Consider the following 17067-nt stretch of genomic DNA (forward strand, 5'->3'; position numbering starts at 1 on the left):
AGAAAACAAACGCCACACAGCAGAGCACAGACGCGATCTCCACTCTCACAATGTGAGGACTGGCCCCCTCCCAAAGTCATATCAATGACTGAACAACTTTAATTACAATAGATATTACACTTGCTTTGAAAAATGTGGCTGGAGACGGGAAGAATAACTCATTACATAAGGTGTAGGGTGTTCCAGTAAAAGCATACAAACTTCTCCTTTATTTGGAAAGCTTACGCCTCGGCACACTGAGCTGTGTTTTGGTTCTCTGTCCTTCGAGGGGCTCTCACAATTTATGAGCTGCTGGTCCAGGTGCTTGACCCTTATTTGTAGATCCAGTGGGAGTCCAGAGAGAGGGCTCGGGGGCAAAAGGGAAGCTGCGAAAAATTTGTTGAAATTCAATAGTAGAACAATGTCTTTTATATTTTTTGTATTGTGTCGATTTTTGTTAATTCCTCTCGACTCTGATTTCCACATAACATTGGGGATCATCATTATGGAAGAACTTAACCGTTTTGGTTCGCTGTTGTTGCTCTCATTAGTGTTTTTTCCATCCAATGCAAGCAGCCAAGCCCACTGCATACTACCTGCTGGGCACCAAACAACCAACTAGCTGGTGCATTTAGCAACTGAAGTGCCAGATATTTCCCTAAAAAGTTATTGGTGTCCATGTAAACACGACTCCATGTAAACGTGAATGTGGTCTGTATTTGGATGTGTAAATAGAAAACTGCTAACATACGCACCATTGCAATTTAGAAGGTGATAATATATCCGTGTTATGTTTACAACTAGTCTCCACCGCCTCTAAGTATCCCCCAAAAAATATATATTAAAGTTTTAAATCCTGCAAGGTGCACCTAACTCCGTTATGTTGGTGTGTTTTTTTTGTTATGCAGTGGTCAGTCCACCACTTTGATCCAGAATGAAACGTCTCATTAAATATTGGATAGATTGCTATGATTTTGTGCAAATTTGGGAAATCAGTTAGTACAAAATCTGTTGGCCATACGCTCATTCACCATTTATGGTCCCAAATTCTTTGATTCAAATGTGACATTGTATCATTTTTGCCAAACAGGTATCCAGCAGGAAGTAAAAATGTGTCTTCCCATGAGACAGACCTTTGTCACAATGTCAGAGTTAAAGGTTGAAGGTGGACAGTTGTACATGTGCGTATGAGAGACAGGGAAAATAAAATAAATGAGTCACTGGATTGATATTCGTTTAGCCCGGAAAACTATGGGACAGTTATGTTTTTCTTTCTCTGTAGAGTTTTGTCTATATTGTCTTGATAAGCATCTCTCTGGAACATCTGTGCAGATGTCTGTAAAGCTCTGCTCTGGAGTGGTGAATACAAAATGTCCAAGCTTGTCATTCATCAGAGCAGTTCCAGTAGAAAGATCCACATTTTACCTTTATGCGTCATGTTTGACTCCGCTGATCACAATCTTAAAGTGAATTTAACCAAACAACACGGACGTCCGGCCTTTTAAAGCCTATCGGAGTCTTTCAGAAGAACGATTTGAGCCTTTAATGGGGAGCCAGTGTGCAAAGAACACACAGCTAACAATGGGCAGTATTAGCCTGCTAACAGCAGATGATATTTGACTTTGACCACAGAATAAACGCACTGTGGAATCTGAACGGACCTCCTGCTTTTTCATACCTACTTGACAACTACTCAATGTCATGATTCACGCTGGACCAGTGTTTGGATTGGTCCACAATGTTTGAGAGTTTTTCATGAGCTGTGAAGTTAATTCCATTTTCTCGTTCTCTGTTTTCTCTAGTGTGCCGAATAGCATGCCACAAGAAATGTGAAGTCAAGGTAAGAGTTAAACCACACACCTTAAGACACAAAACAGATACAATCAGATGCATCAGATGTGCTTTGCTTTCCACATGGAAAAGAACACGAGAAAGACTCCTAAACAATCGGAAGTTCTCCTTTAAAATACATTTGAGCTTATCGGGAGGAAATATTATGTTTAAGGTGGAGTCAGCTACTCTGTGTGTGCATACATGCAGATGTTGAGGTAGGTGGAGCTTGGGGAGTTTATGTCCTGCAAAAAATCTTAAGAATGTCTAAACAAGTGCTCTTTGTACCAGAATGTGTTTATATTGGATAAACTCTTGCGTCTTGGAGATCACCCTGCGTCTAAAAATAAAAGACCTCTGGATGGAGCCGTCGCTTGATTCATCTTGTTTTGAAAAGAGCGCATAGACGAAAATGGGAGGGGGAACGATGAAGCTGAAGTTCCTGCAGGGTTGTTAAATAGGGAAAGTTTTGTGCGTAAAAGTACAACTGCTATGACTGGTTTACGGGGGGATTTGCACACGGACACACACGCTCACACATGTACAGTACATATGCACACCTATGTTTACACCCAGGCCTCATCTGGTATTCATTATTGGAATGGGTGCTTCTTGCCAGCTTTGCCTAATCCCTCTTTTACTCTCAGGAAATGCCAGGGGTGCAGGGCAGACAGGCCAGGCTCAGTACGAGGTGGGGCCTTTGGCCAGCCATGCAGGGAAGGCCTCTAGTGGAACAAAATAACAGGAATGATAAGCCCAGCCCATGCCACCTTTCACATCTATCTTTGTATCGCAGTTTTTGCAAGTGCCAGCAGATTTAGTTGATTTAGCTTGTGCACATACATTTGGGTATCTGGAGTGCTCACAAACTGGGAAATAAAACAGCCTCAGATCAGTAAGTTACCATCCACGGGTTGAAAACTACCTTTGCAAACGTGTACCATATTTTTTTTTTATCGCAAGCCAATCAGAGGACACTGGCTTTTTTCAGGAGGCGGGCTTAAAGAGACAAGTGCTTAAATGGAGCATTTCAGACAGAGGTTCAACACTGGTATATTCAGACATGAACATGCTGTAGTAGAAGCCTCCATTAATAAATGGGTTCACTTCAAAAATAGAGGATGAATGACATGTTTTTGTAGAGCAAAATCTACATTTCAGCATTTCAAAAGCAAAGTAGTTCCAGTGAAAAACTGTTCACAGTTAGTACTCTATTTGTGTAGGTCTGTGTGAATATGTTTCACAAATATTAAGGATAGATATTTAGCCAAACGGAGAGTGCACAATTATTTTTTGTCCTCGGTGTTTACATCAACCCACTCAATTTATTTATGTCGCTGTGCTGCAGAACAGTGTGTGATGTATGAAAGCGTATGCTACATACTTGTTGATAACATTTGAATTTCAGGAAGTCACGGGTCAAATTTGTGGGAGGAGACGTTGAAGGAGCCCAGAACATACTCCCCGTGTCTATATATGTACAAAACTGGAACTTTCCATCTCCAAAAATCACAGCAGCATTTCCTTTTCTAAACATTTCAACTGAAAATGACACAGCTTTGGCAGGAAGCAATTTGCTAACAGGCCTGAGATGAAAAACAAGGGAGTGACCACGACAGGGTCATGTTGATCACAATCGGCACTTAGTCAGGCCGACAAGACTGTTGGACACATTTTTATGGAATATTTATTTAAAAAAACAGATAATGCTCTTTTCTATGTACCGTCAGTCTTTTCTGACCTAGCTTGTTAGGAATCTAAACTCCTTAGAACATAACTGAGCTGGGACAGTTATCCCAAGTACACACTACTGTTATAAATCTCTGTCTCTCGATAAGATTAATATGCAGCCCGTATTTAACCTGGCAACGGCAAACAAATGGTCAGACCTGTGTGTGTGTGTGTGTGTGTGTGTGTGTGTGTGTGTGTGTGTGTGTGTGTGTGTGTGTGTGTGCACCCTGAGGTGTGTTTAGTTTCAACTGGATGTGAAAAATGTCTTAAATCTCGTCAGTAAGATTTCACTCCTGGGTGAGGACCGGAGAGTGCGTATTAAATCACCTTGAAAGTTGAAAGAGGAGAAATTTCAAGGGTCAATTTCCCTAAAATCATTGTACATTTGAGCTAAATACCCTCCCTTTCATTTATTTCATGTCTTCTTCCTTTGCACAAACGTGACCTCTTTCTGATAAACCCTGTGGCTGGGTGAATGCTTAAGGAGCATTAAGGAAAGGTAATTCCTTCAGCCCTATCTCCTCAAAAATAACAGACCCATACAATGAAACTGTATAGTGCATTATTGTTTTGAGGTAAACGTATTTTGTCTTTTTTTTGACGTATCACAAATACATTTCTAATGATACAAACCAAGATGTTTTAAACAAAACCAACCCTTGTAGTTTTGTTGCGTTTACATTGTTTTTTAATTCACAGTGTTATCCACATGTTTAAAACCGCTTAAAATGGCACCCGATATTCCAAGAGGGCCTTGGAACGTAATTGAGTGCAGTTTGGTTGTTTGGGGACATTATTTTTTAGGGATACAGGGTTGAAACCGTCAACTACTTAAAAGCTCTTTGTTCTGCTCACGCTAACTTTATTCTGAGACATACAGTGTAGCAGCAGCCATAGTAGAAGCTTCCGCCAACATCAGTAGGGCTGGGAAAAGTTAAATATGATTGTCCACAATGCAGTCACAGCTACAGAAGGATTATTTCACTCTGCATTTTATTTGTTGAACCCCACGTTCTAATCTTTCACAAACTCACAACGTTCTCTTCCTGTTTTGTGCAATTAAAACAATTTCCCTTTCAGACTGGTGTTCAGCATAAACATACTATAAAAGAAATAATCTGCGCCTCAGTTGTGGTCTGTGGTCTCTGTTGTTTATTGCAGCAACGCTCACCTTTAACCCTCTGCACCCGGGTTCGTTTTGCTCCGTTTCCAGTCCTTTTGTTGGACAAACAATTTGTGGGCTGTGAAAACAAGATGCTCAACATTAGTGAATCCCAGAAAGCAATGGTATGAACAATTTCTGTATATGGGAAAAAAAGACATATTTTTTAATTATATTGCCTTCCTGTATGAAGCCCATACAACAATTTGAATAAACAAACATTTGATTAAAAAAAAGGATCCAAACTACAGTATATAACTATACCTATAATATACATTAAATAAAGGGGTGTGTGTCACAGTTCAGCTCCACACCCTCCTCACTCAGTCAGTCACTCCCTCCTCGTCAGCCTAACTCCCTTCACCTGTTCACTCACCTGCATCTGATCACCAATCAAGCCCCTATTTAGACTCCTGCCTCCCGGACACACCTTGCCAGATTGTCTTGTGTTTTCCTACCGAGCGCTCCAGCGTTACCTTAGTTTATATTTCCTTCGATTCCCTGCCTGCCCCTTTTTGGACTTGTTTGCCGCATGGCCTGATCTCCCTGGCTGTACCCAGTAAAAGGAATTATCTTTGTTACCTCTGTCTCAGAGTTGAGCTTTTGGGTTCCAGTTTGTCGCACCATTACAGTGATTGTGTGTTTTTGAGACTGAATATTTATGATTTGTTTATTAACTGTCACCAATCACTAACTTATCTTTATTTATACATTAATAATTAATTTCTCGACTGCAGTATATTGTTACTTCTCAACAAATACACTTTATTATACTTCCGATGAGCTATAATGGACCAAAGTATGAGCCCCACTGATACACTAGTCTCTACTGGGTGGGACTCTTGCAGGAACAAGCCTCGGTGCCGAGGACAACCTATTAGATTTCACTGATCCTTCGTTGCCTGTCTAGTGTGTTTTCAGAAGGAAACTACTATGTTCCACCGTTAATGAGGAAGGAGGACTGAGAAAGCAAAGCCTAAGAACATGGACACATTCTCACTCCACTAGTTTTTCATTCTCCTTGCCAAATGAAGCATTTGTTTTCATTTTTCCCAGCTCCTGAAATTCTCCAAATGCGTGTTTGGAGAAAAATCCTATGTTTCTTTGTGCTGGCTGCCCTCCACTGTGTGTTTTTGTTCTTTCAGATTTGTTATTTGTGACCCCTTGGGTTTCTTTCATTGAGTACAGCACGCTTCGGTTAGAGATCTGTAGCTTGCAGCTTGCTGATGGACATGTCCTTATTTTGTGTATCATGTTTGCCAAGTGAAGAGCTGTGAATTGCTTTTTTGCATGAACAGTTTAACAGTCTTAAAGCCTCAGTCCAGAGTTCGGTCTGAATCACTTCATGCTCAACAAAGGAGTGCTATTCACATATTTTAGAAGACGAATGAGAATAGAATTTCATGAGGAATTTATATAGTAGATAGTAAAAAATCTGATTAATAATTTGTTTTTCCTTGTGGGTACGTCTGCACATTTATGATCGATTACCTAAACGTTCTCCATTCCAGGAAGTTTCTCGATAAAACTACATACCACTGTGTGCATATCTGTGGCAACCGTTTTCCCACATTTTTAACATTTGGAGCGATCATCTGGTGATTGAAAGTCCTTTGCCACATCCAAGCACCTGTATCCACGCATGTGAGGTGCGTTTCTGAGAGAAAACATCAGGTCTGCAGCTGGCCTTCCCATCACCTGCTGAACACAGCTTGGATTTATAACTGTGGCAGGTTACGGTAGCTGTCTGGTCCAGGAGCTCCATGCACAAAGCCAGTTAGAGTTAGGGATGTCACAAGAACCCATCGCTGTTGATGCCAACATTCTGAAAACGTGGCAGTACTTACTTGGCAGTACTTACTGAAAGTACCCAGGTACCAGGAAGGCACCGATACTAACGGCTTCTGAAATCCCAAAGAACGCAGTAAACTCACCATGGACGTGTGGGTTTAAGCCCAAGTGACAACTGTCCAAAAACCTAAAGTTCATCAATTTACAATGCTCTAAAACAAAAAAGAAGAAGCACAATATTATTAGATCTGAGAGGCTGGAGCCAGAGAATGCTCAACATTTTTAGCCATGCCACACATGCCAGTGTGGCTGTGGAGTTGGCAACGTCAGTCTGTTGGTCCACCACTCGGTCTCAGGCCGAAATATCTTGACAATTATTAGATGAATTGCCATGGAATTATTGACCCACATTTATAGTCCACAGAGGCGGGATTCTTATGACTGACATTTAAATCAGGAGAGACAAGTCCGATGAAGAACAGATCATTGTTTATTATTAACGGACGATATGTGACGATAAAGTCCTTGGCGCTTGGACTTTACGGGGAGATTTGTAATCGAAGGCCGTCTGCCCTGAGCAGCAGCAAGATCTCCCAAAAGGGAAAAATAAACCACAGCTTTATATTTTCCCCAAAAGAATGTTTACCTCCCAAGTGGGAATGAAACGGGCCACAAATCTGATCAATGAAGAGATGAGGCATAACATGGAGCATGCAAGAAATGTGAGGTTAAGAGATTAGAATCAACGCTTTACCATGAATGTTTAGATGGGAACAAAAGCGCTGCAATGACTCGTTCAGCACTTACCAGAGAATCTATGAGATTCACTTTTTTTTAGCTTAGCCAGCAATGGCTTGATGACAGAAACGCTGCTTGCAATGTATAGGCTCTAGCCAGCAATGGCTTGATGACAGAAACGTTGCTTGCAATGTATAGGCTCTAGCCAGCAATGGCTTGATGACAGAAACGTTGCTTGCAATGTATAGGCTCTAGCCAGCAATGGCTAATGGTCAGCATTGACCAGAATAGCAAAAGTTTGAGCTGAGACGGCGTGGCTCGTGTAATGGATTAACCGGCATGACATTTTATAGATTTTGCCGAGCAGTAAGTCATCATTGCCTGCGCCTTTTTTAAGTGAAAAGTAATTCCGGTTTTGAACTAACAAACATTATCCCTGCCTGAGATCCACGACAACAACTTATTCATCAAAATTATTGTTGAATATTTTTTTGTAAATAAGCTATTGGTTTACTCCATTAATAATTAAAGCACTATTGCCACTACTTTGCACTTGCAGTAATTTTACAGCCACACAGCAAGATGCCACCAGACCCTCCATACTTTGCCTTTACACTCTTAATGAAACCTAGGTTGTAGTATTTGTAATGAAAAAGTGATCATGTAAATTGTATAGCCCTGCTCAAATCTCCCGATTCTTACCAGTTACACCAGGTCACATCTGTTTGCTATCGGCTAATATTGATTTAGTTTTTACGCGTTCAATGTGTAGTTTTTAGCAATTCTGGGACTGAAATATAACCACAGAGCTAACTTCCTGATAATTCACATCGAAAGAGTGAGATGAACTAGCCATTAATTAAAAAGATGTCAGCAAGGTATTAAATCCCAGTAACAACACAAACAACTTCCTTCCTTTTCCATGCGGTGGCGGCTCTGCAGATAGTGAGAAATGGGAGTTACAGTAAGAAGGTGAGGCAGGAGAGGGGGGAGGGAACTCCTGTCAAGACAACATGTGAAAGTCATATCGCTGTGACAGACTGAGTGCAAACCAGAGATGGATAGGGTGGCGTCATAATCAAAAATTCCCTTGAGTCTTTGCCATGGTGTCTGTATGTGCTGTGCTTTGCAGCTCCTAGTCTGATCAAATGCAGAGGCAGCCAACAGCTCTGAGGCTAATTGCATTAGCAGTCACAGGACAGAACACATGCTCGCCGCTCTGCCCTTCTCCTCATGATAGCAAGCGTTTGCGGGAAAACACGCGAGCATGAGCATAAATCATACAGCCTCTACTTTGAGAAATCATGTTTCTGATCTGGGTTACAGCAGGATTTTCAAGTCGTTTCAAATCACGAAGATGTGACTGCTGAACAGAGGATTAACTTCTGCGGTCAGAGAAGTCGTGTTTAGAGCTACACTGAAAGGTATTGCAGTCCTAGGAGAACAACTTAAACTTTAAACCTAATCCTAACAGCTGTGGTCACCGCATGTGTACTCTTCGTCATGTCTCACGGGTGCTTTCTTATTTCATACCAATCGTTCATTAGGGCTTTTTCTAGCTTTTTTTAGATGAGGGTTGCATATTTTTGTGTGTGGCTACAGTGAAATAAGCTGTAAACACAACATCGACATAAACGACCAACATGTTAGCTAACAGGTGCTTATTTAAACACCCAGCAGAGTGGTGAGACTTGGCAATAACAGTAGTTGCAGTTGCAGGCGATAAAACCAAAATATAACCGATGTTGAATCGCTCCGTAGAGGAACTGCAGAGTCTGGTGATAATTGTCTGTGGTTTTGTTGAGGAGGACGTCTTTCACATTTACACAGTCCTTAAATCCATTGTTGAGCAAAATACTGATAGGTGCAGCTTTAACTCTGACCTCGCAAACAACAGCCGCTGTTGCCATTGTCTACTTGAGCTCAATTCCAGAGCTTAATGGTAACGATTGTGGCTCTGGCTCACCGATCTGTGAGCTTCACGAAAAAACAAAACACTGTCCGCTCCCCTTGTCCCAGTGCGTGAGTGCAAGGACTTACACAAGGAGCAATGGCTTATGGCCATGTATTTAGCAACTGCATGGTAGCGACATGTGCATAGATACAGCAGAGAAAACAAACAGGAACGCCCCAGCCTTTAACATGATGGAGTAATCAAGAGTTGCTGGAAAGAATGTCAACAACGGGCCAAGTGCATGCGGGACATGGCGATGGAAGGAATAAGTGAGTGCCTCGTAGAGCATGCAGTCGCATTAGTTGCTTGAGATTTAATTGCCCTACAAAACTTCTGTTTCGACCTTCATTTTCCCGAGGAGCCGTTGCCTAAGCAAGCGCCGGCTCTTCCGGTATCGCTAATCTTCCCTGACCGCTGCAACAGCTGTGGGTGAAACGCCTCAATGGAGGGCCTCCTCCTCATTACATGCTGAAGGAGCTCCGAGGCTTTCCCCAGCCGTACATCGCCAGTCGTTCGATTCGAATGACAACTTTTCCACTGCGTCTGAGCTCCAGCGGGCTAATCATGACCGTCCAGGAGAAAAGTCCTTGTTAAATCTGCTCTGTACTCATGCATGGGCGTTGGTGAAACGTTCCACCGGGCGCTGGGGGGCCCGTGATCTGCTCGGCTCTGCTGCTGCCAGGGAAAGCCTGAGTCAGACTGGTGGAACGGGGCCTCACCCAGACAGCCCTCCTTCTCAATGTCCCTCCCTCTATTTCTTTCTGTCTCATTCTCTGTTTATCCTTCTGTTTGTCACTGTTTCTCAAGGCTACTGTACTCACACCCCGTTTTTCACGTTTGGAAAAGACACAGGAAGGAAGGATTCATGCTCGTGTCATATTCTATCATTAATTCTATTGTTTTGTTAAACGTTCCTTTTTATGTGCTATTAGATAAAAAACAAACGATTTAGTGGTCGAACTTACTTGAAATGTCTTTCTCCAGCTAATACTAAGAGTCCTTGGCCAACAGACAGCAGTCACGGGATCATGAAGGTAATAAAAGCCAGAGCACAGGAAAGGGACGAAACCAAGAAAAACATATTAGCCTCAAATACAGACAGATAACTTTCCCGTGCTTGACAATCCCTAACAAACAGAGACGTAACTGTTGGCATGCATCATTGCATTGCAGGGAATGCGGCAACCCAAAGCTCTAAGTAACACATACCCACATGGACCAACACAGGCACCAGAAAACGAGGGGAATTCCCACTCCCCACTGTTCAGCCCGGTCCCTACATTAAGGTGTGCATCTCACATCAACAAGCATGTTGTTTTGTTACCATAAACCACATGTCTGCTCTGTGGCAGCCCTCCCTTCCTTCCTGGCCCTTGTCATTAATAGCGAATTAAACAACGCTTCCTTGGGCCGACATCTGGGAACACGGCTTCAACTAAAGGTGTTACTTTTAGAAGTAGCTTCCGTGTAATTACTTACAAGCAACATCAAAGACGTCGGCCATTCTTTCCATGTTGAGGCGTAATACTTCACGTGCTACAAATTTGTACCAAACATTCCTCAGTAATGTCCCTTTGTCTGCTACTGGATAATAGCCGGTGAGGCTGTGGAAACGACCTGAAATGCCAAAGTAATACCGGACTATCATCATGATTCCCGGTGAGATAAAAGCCAGTCTTCCTCAGCTTATAAATCAATATTTCCATGCTTCAGTTCTGCTCAGCTCTGCTGGAATTTTTAGGATCGTTCAGCTTGTTGTTTCGGTTTTCAAGGCGCACACTTTTACTGATTCGATTGAGTCTCTGGGCTCTCATCAGATTCATGTCCAGCAGCTTGAAGCATTACGACACTAACATGCTGTTTCAATTGCAATGCTGGCGACATCAGTGGAACCTCTGGAGAACAAGAAAGGACAACGCAACATATTCCATTATCATATCTCTTGGTTGAGTATCTAACATGTTACCAGTTTGATTGTAAATTGAAGATCCTAAGCACTGCCCATTTCCTCTAAAGGGAAACTTTGGCAGTTTTCAACCTTGCTTGTTACGCATTGCCGTTTGACTGGTGGGATGTTGCGGTGTGAAATATTGCCAAATTGCTGACATTTTGCTCGCTCTTGCTCAGGTTTTGCTCTCTGCTAGCAGTTGTGTATGTAAGACTCTCAACAGATGAGAAAAAAATAATCCAGATGGCTCATTTATTAGCTACATCCGTCATCAATATTGGATACATAAATGTTTTTTTCAGAGCTGATGATCAAGTTTTCTCTATATATGTGTATTATGCAAAGGATAGCCACAGATGGATCAAGTTCAAGTGGAGAGAGATCTGCAGTGTAAGAGAGAGAGAAGCATTTTGCTTTGATGTGAGTCAGCAGAGAGACAGGTCAGCCTAATTTTGGCAAAAGGGGATTAATGCAAATTTAGAGGAACATGTTGTTGCATTCATTCCAGGTAATATGATTAATGGATACATGTCTTTTTCTTTAACAGTCCCGAGAGATTAGTTAAAGGGACAGTAATCAAATAGTGATCAGCAGTTGTCTTCAACTGTCTAACTGTATTGTATTAGTTTGAAAGTACACGTTCATATCTCCTTGTATCCGCACATTAACACAGAGTTGAACTCTTGGAATTAACATGATTTATTGGCGTTGTGAGTTGAAGGACCGAGCTGGTGACTGATAAGTCTGTATCTCCACGCTGCTGTTGACACAGTCTGACTTTGGAGTTTCCGTGAAGTCAATGGATTCATTCATGGTACATTACTTTCTCTCCTGTTGCAGCTGTAGAGGGAGTGTGTGAGTATATACTGTATGTGTGTGTGTGTGTGTGTGTGTGTGTGTGTGTGTGTGTGTGTGTGTGTGTGTGTGTGCGTGTGTGTGTGTGAGAGAGAGGGGGGGAAAGAGACAGAAAAGGAGGGGGGAGGCAACTCATATTTAACCTGTAACTTGATATGCTGATAACAAGGAGCGAATGAAGGAAAAATGAGCATGTGAGGAAGGAGAGAGAGAGAGAGAGAGAGAGTGTATGTATATGTGTGTGTGTGTGTGTGTGTGTGTGTGTGTGTGTGTGTGTGTGTGTGTGTTGTGAAAGAGAGAGGACGATAGTGAGACAGAGAATGAAAAGAGCTGTGCTTTTGTTTCCCGAGCTCATGTCCCGTTCCCCCTGATCTCCCTGGGAAATTCAGTTCAATATTTTTCCCCCCTTTCTCGTTACTCATGTGTCTCCCCTCGTTTTGGGAGGAGGGTGAAAAAATGGACTGAACAAGAGGGAGGAGAAAACCCAGTCAGGGAAAGAGAGGGAAATAGCTACAGCCAGGAGCCAGACTTTGCCTGCTTATTCAGCGTCCAGTGCTGCACTGCGCCGTTTCCAGTTGTGGGATGTTGTGGGATCTGCCTTTGGCTGCACTTCTCCCTACTCTCGCGCTCACATAAAGACTCTTTTAGACATTTTTATGCTCATTTTCTTGGAGGAGGAGTGAGAGAGGGAGATACTAGCCAGACCTAGAGCCTGGAGCCGCCTGAAACACACACACACACACACACCAACCAACTCTCTCTCTCTCTCATGCTCTCGCTCTCTCTCTCCGACCCACACACTTGTACACTCCTCCAGCTCCGCGCTGCACCAAGGTAACAGTGAGTGGATTTAGCTTTAGCCATCTGGTCGGAGCGCAGGGAAAACCTCTCTGCTGCACTGAGGGGAAACAGGGAAAGGACGATGCAGAACTACAACACATAGAGAGAGAAAACAACAACAACGAGTGAAAGAGAAAACGACACGCACACTGAGACAGGATGGCCACCGCAGTGTTTCAGGTAAGGAGTGTGGTTTGAGATGGGGGGGAAAGATCTGCTGCCTGCCTGGTACTGGAGCTCCTGGCTGTCCCAAGCTCCGACTGTGCTTTGCTCGGCTTCACAGACTCCACATTATAGATTTGCTTAATTTGAAAGGGAGAAAGCTTGAGGTGCTCTCAGATGTATGTTGTTTTTTTCAGGCATGTACGTAACCTGGCATTGATGCGGTACTAGAATGGTTTGTGACTGTATGTTCTGCCTTTGCACATGCATCTAGACAGTAGATTTTTTTGAATGTGCATTCTTCTGGATATGTGTTTAAAAAAAAAAAAAGTGACAACAGCGCACGCAGCACTGCTTCTGTGTGTCCAGTGTAGCTGGTACGGACTAACAGGACTCTGTGTAAAAGGAGCATGTCAGAGCGAGAGAGAGAGAGAGAGAGAGAGAGAGAGAGAGAGGTTTGAATCTGCGTTGGTTGTATCACTGTAGACGCTGTTTGTCTGCATGTAATGCGAAGCACTGCTTGTTTTCTGGAGTGCTCGCTTCTGTGTGTGTGGTCTCCTTGGCTTCCCATGTTTTGTGGTTGGTGGCCCACCGGTCATAGCTGGAATGACGGCGGTGGCGTATGTCTAGTCTCTTCTGAGCCCCTATTCAGGGCACTTCAGTGTGCGTTTGTATTCACTGGACTGTCTGAACCTAACCCTTTCTGACCCAGAGGTCAGAGCACAGTTTGAAGAAGAAACCTCCAAAATACATCTGTGGTAGAAAGTCATACTTTCATCTGTGGAAAAATCTATTATGTTTTCCGAGAGAGAGAGAGAGAGAGAGAGAGAGAGAGAGAGAGAGAGAGAGAGAAAGAGAGAGAGAGAGATTGTGAGAAAGTGTGTGTTCGCCTTCTTCTACTGATTTCAGTGTTGGCGTGTCTGCAGCCATTCACTCAGCCGCAGTGGTGTTTCATAATAGGACCTTGCAAAAGTTGTTGCACAGAAAACATCGCCCCAGGCGTGAGAAAACCCGACTGCACTTTTGGAATTTTTGGCACTTAGAGAGTGAGTCACAATTGCCCCCAATTTGCTTCAGATTTGGGAGAAATGGAATAAGGGCATACTGTGAGATGCATAGATTTGCAAGGTTAGCACTGTCTGCTCACAACGGTGATCCCTGTCAACCCTGTCTCTGTGGGTGTCTGCGTTCTTAATGGATACTTATTTGTTTACGAGGATGTTGTGCTGCCAGACACATTATACGACGTACGATAAGCCTTGAATTGTGTTTAGTCCTTCAAATATGTCTCCAATAGAGAATTAATGTTGGTAGTTCAATGGAGCTGTTAGGCAGCCTGGTGCAGGTCCCATTGGTGGTTGCTGCTATCTTCCTTATGATGTTCTAGTAATGGAGGGTTCTTGCACCAGTGAGTGAAATCAGTCAACGCTACATGGCTATTGGCCCTTGTCACCTCCAGCGCTCTGTGCATTGTGTACGTACACTGTCACTCCAAAGTTCCCATCAAGTACAGTGTGCACCGCAGACTATATTGAACATGGCAGCCTCATTGTATGCCAAGAGACCCAGAGGCCAACCAGTTCTCCTCACTCAAACACTCAAGAGAGCTGAGGGAAACTGCAGAGCTGTGTCATAATTCTGTGTGGGCTCATCACTAGTAATGATCCATCACATTTCACGTAGTCATTTGACAACATTATGACATTATCCGTTCCTTAAACTACTGGATATGTTGATGGTCAACGTTCCTGAAACCCAAATATGTTTCATGAATAAGTTTCATATTAGTCTTGCAGAAACGCACAATGACAGTCCCAAATATGTTTCATGAATAAGTTTCATATTAGTCTTGCAGAAACAAAGTTTCCGGTATGTAAAACAAAGTTATGTGAAGCGCAAGGTCAATGCTTACTTTTGGTTTCACACTGGACACAAATAGAGGTCTCCAGGGTGAAAGTCCTGTGTGTGTTGGCCCCATCCAACACCCTTTCCTCCCAACTAGACTTTCTTCCTCGTTACTCTACACGTTATTAAACCACGTAACTTTCAATAACGATCGCTTGATGTACTACGTCACTTGCTCCGACCGAATGCCAAAACATTTACATTCAAGGTCTCTGTGGTTTGCAGAAACGTACTCTCCCAAAGATATTTTTGCTGGCAACTGCAGCATTTGATCCATAGTTAGTATAACACCTTTATATGCTGTAATGTGCAGTATTTGACGTCAAATATGTTGTCACCTGTATGATGTGTGACCCCCGCACATTCCTTTTAAGCATTCCTTGTCAAACATAAATGTAACACGGCACTGTTCTACCCGGACAGAGGCATCACCCATGATTGCTGGTTGTGTGGGAATGTACATCCACTGGCAGGGAGCCTGTGCCGGACTGGGTTTCAGAGAAGACATTTTTCATCATTACCATCTGCCAGGGAAACAGTGCTCCAGTCAACCCCCCGTCCCTCCTTTAGGCAGCTCATGATAGATGCCTAACCGCAGACACACACAACCGCACATGCAGCCGAGACGGGCACATAGGCAGGGTTGGGCAGTTTGGGAAGGTGTGTGTTGAGTGACTATGTCTGCGTGTGTGAGTTTCTGGGATTATGAATAAGGCAGTGGTCCGTGGACCATATAAAACCACCAGCATGGATTCTCATGCTTCTCTGCTGATGTAATCCATCCTTGGTGTGTGTGTGTGTGTGTGTGTGTGTGTGTGTGTGTGCGTGTGTCTCATTTCTTGCAGACACAGCTTAACCTCTTGAATGACTGTGTTGTAAAAAAGAGCATTTTTCTTTTTTGTATTATTATTTTTCCTCATTGATGCAGAACATACTGACTGTTATAAGAATGAAAGCCTTGTTTCACACCAATATATGGCTTTATACATATCCTACTGAATGTCCTACAAATGATATAATATTGTTTGTTCTATCCTCATAAAAGGCTCCAGTAGAACTGAAATGTGTGCGCAGCAATTCATTTATACCCTTTGTCCTCTGGCCCGAATGCTGGCTCAAACTGTGAACCCGCAATACATTAGCAGCGTAAATAATCTGTAGCCGTGCCAAAGCATCATGCCCTACAGTTAGGCTTTTAGTGTGATTAATAGTATCCAATGAAGGCACAGTAAAAGCGTCACGTTTTGCAAGAGCGTCATATGTTTCACTTATGGTAGTTTCTTAGCAGGTCGTCTGACACATATGAGAAATTGCTGTCATAGGTCCAGAGGAAGGTGTTTAAAGAGTGTATGAAGGAACATATCCGAAGACTAATGTTGCAGTTAAAATGAACAGTGGACCCCTTTAGAATGAACTGCTTTGAGGCTGGAACAGCTTAGTACCTTTGAGAAGCGACAAAGACCACCAACATTGACAAAATCCGGCCTCATTCATTCACTAGTAACTAATGTAATGTGTTCAGTTTCATTGTCTGGTTTTATTTCTTGCCAGAATTCAAGTCGTTATTTCCACCAAACGTGTGCGTCAAATCAGGTTTGTGTTTCAGCTTTTTGACGTTGGGATGACTTTGTTGGTTTGCACTCAAAAAGAGCTCAACTCTAAAAGAAACCACTTGCCCACAATCATTTCTTCTCCCCAGTTGTCCTTCAGTGATAACTGGTGCCAGTACGCTCAGACCGAAGCTTTCTGCAGACCCTCACAGTCTAATACCCCTTAAGTAGAGGGAACTTCTCATAATACCCCTGAAAAGAGAAACATCATAGTGCAACGTTTAATGATGGCTAATCTTTCAAATGACTCAGTGCAATCAAGCTTAAAGCCTGGTATAATGGCCCTTTCTTAAACAGCATTTGCATTTTCATAGTCAATGAAAGAGAGGGGAGGGGAAAAAAATGTTTCCCAGCCTGGCATGGCTTTTCAATTTGACAAGCAGATTTACATCATCATTTGCCGTGCCAACACCAAGATGGCTGTCCAATCAGTTGCCAAAGTACCCGAAGCAATGGCTATGCGCTGTCTTCTCATCACATGTTGTAGCTGTTGTGAACACGCCATAGATAGGTAGACGGCCTTAGTTGACCCTTGCATTGTTCCATCTGATGAATGCAGACC

At 42.9% G+C, this 17067-nt stretch overlaps 1 protein-coding gene across 1 annotated transcript in view; it reads left to right on the plus strand.

Moving 5' to 3' along the window:
• The window catches only part of tns1b (tensin 1b), a gene marked incomplete at its 5' end in the record, with an annotated part of 135524 nt that overhangs the window by 38199 nt on the left and 80258 nt on the right, over nucleotides 1-17067 (plus strand). The window contains one exon of the mRNA XM_079230690.1: nucleotides 1782-1819. Within this exon, the coding sequence (XP_079086816.1) occupies nucleotides 1782-1819 (38 nt within the window). The remainder of the gene's footprint in view (nucleotides 1-1781; nucleotides 1820-17067) is intronic.

This window comes from Taurulus bubalis, assembly GCF_910589615.1.
Source record: "Taurulus bubalis genome assembly, chromosome: 15".
NCBI classification, from domain to species: Eukaryota; Metazoa; Chordata; class Actinopteri; order Perciformes; family Cottidae; genus Taurulus; species Taurulus bubalis.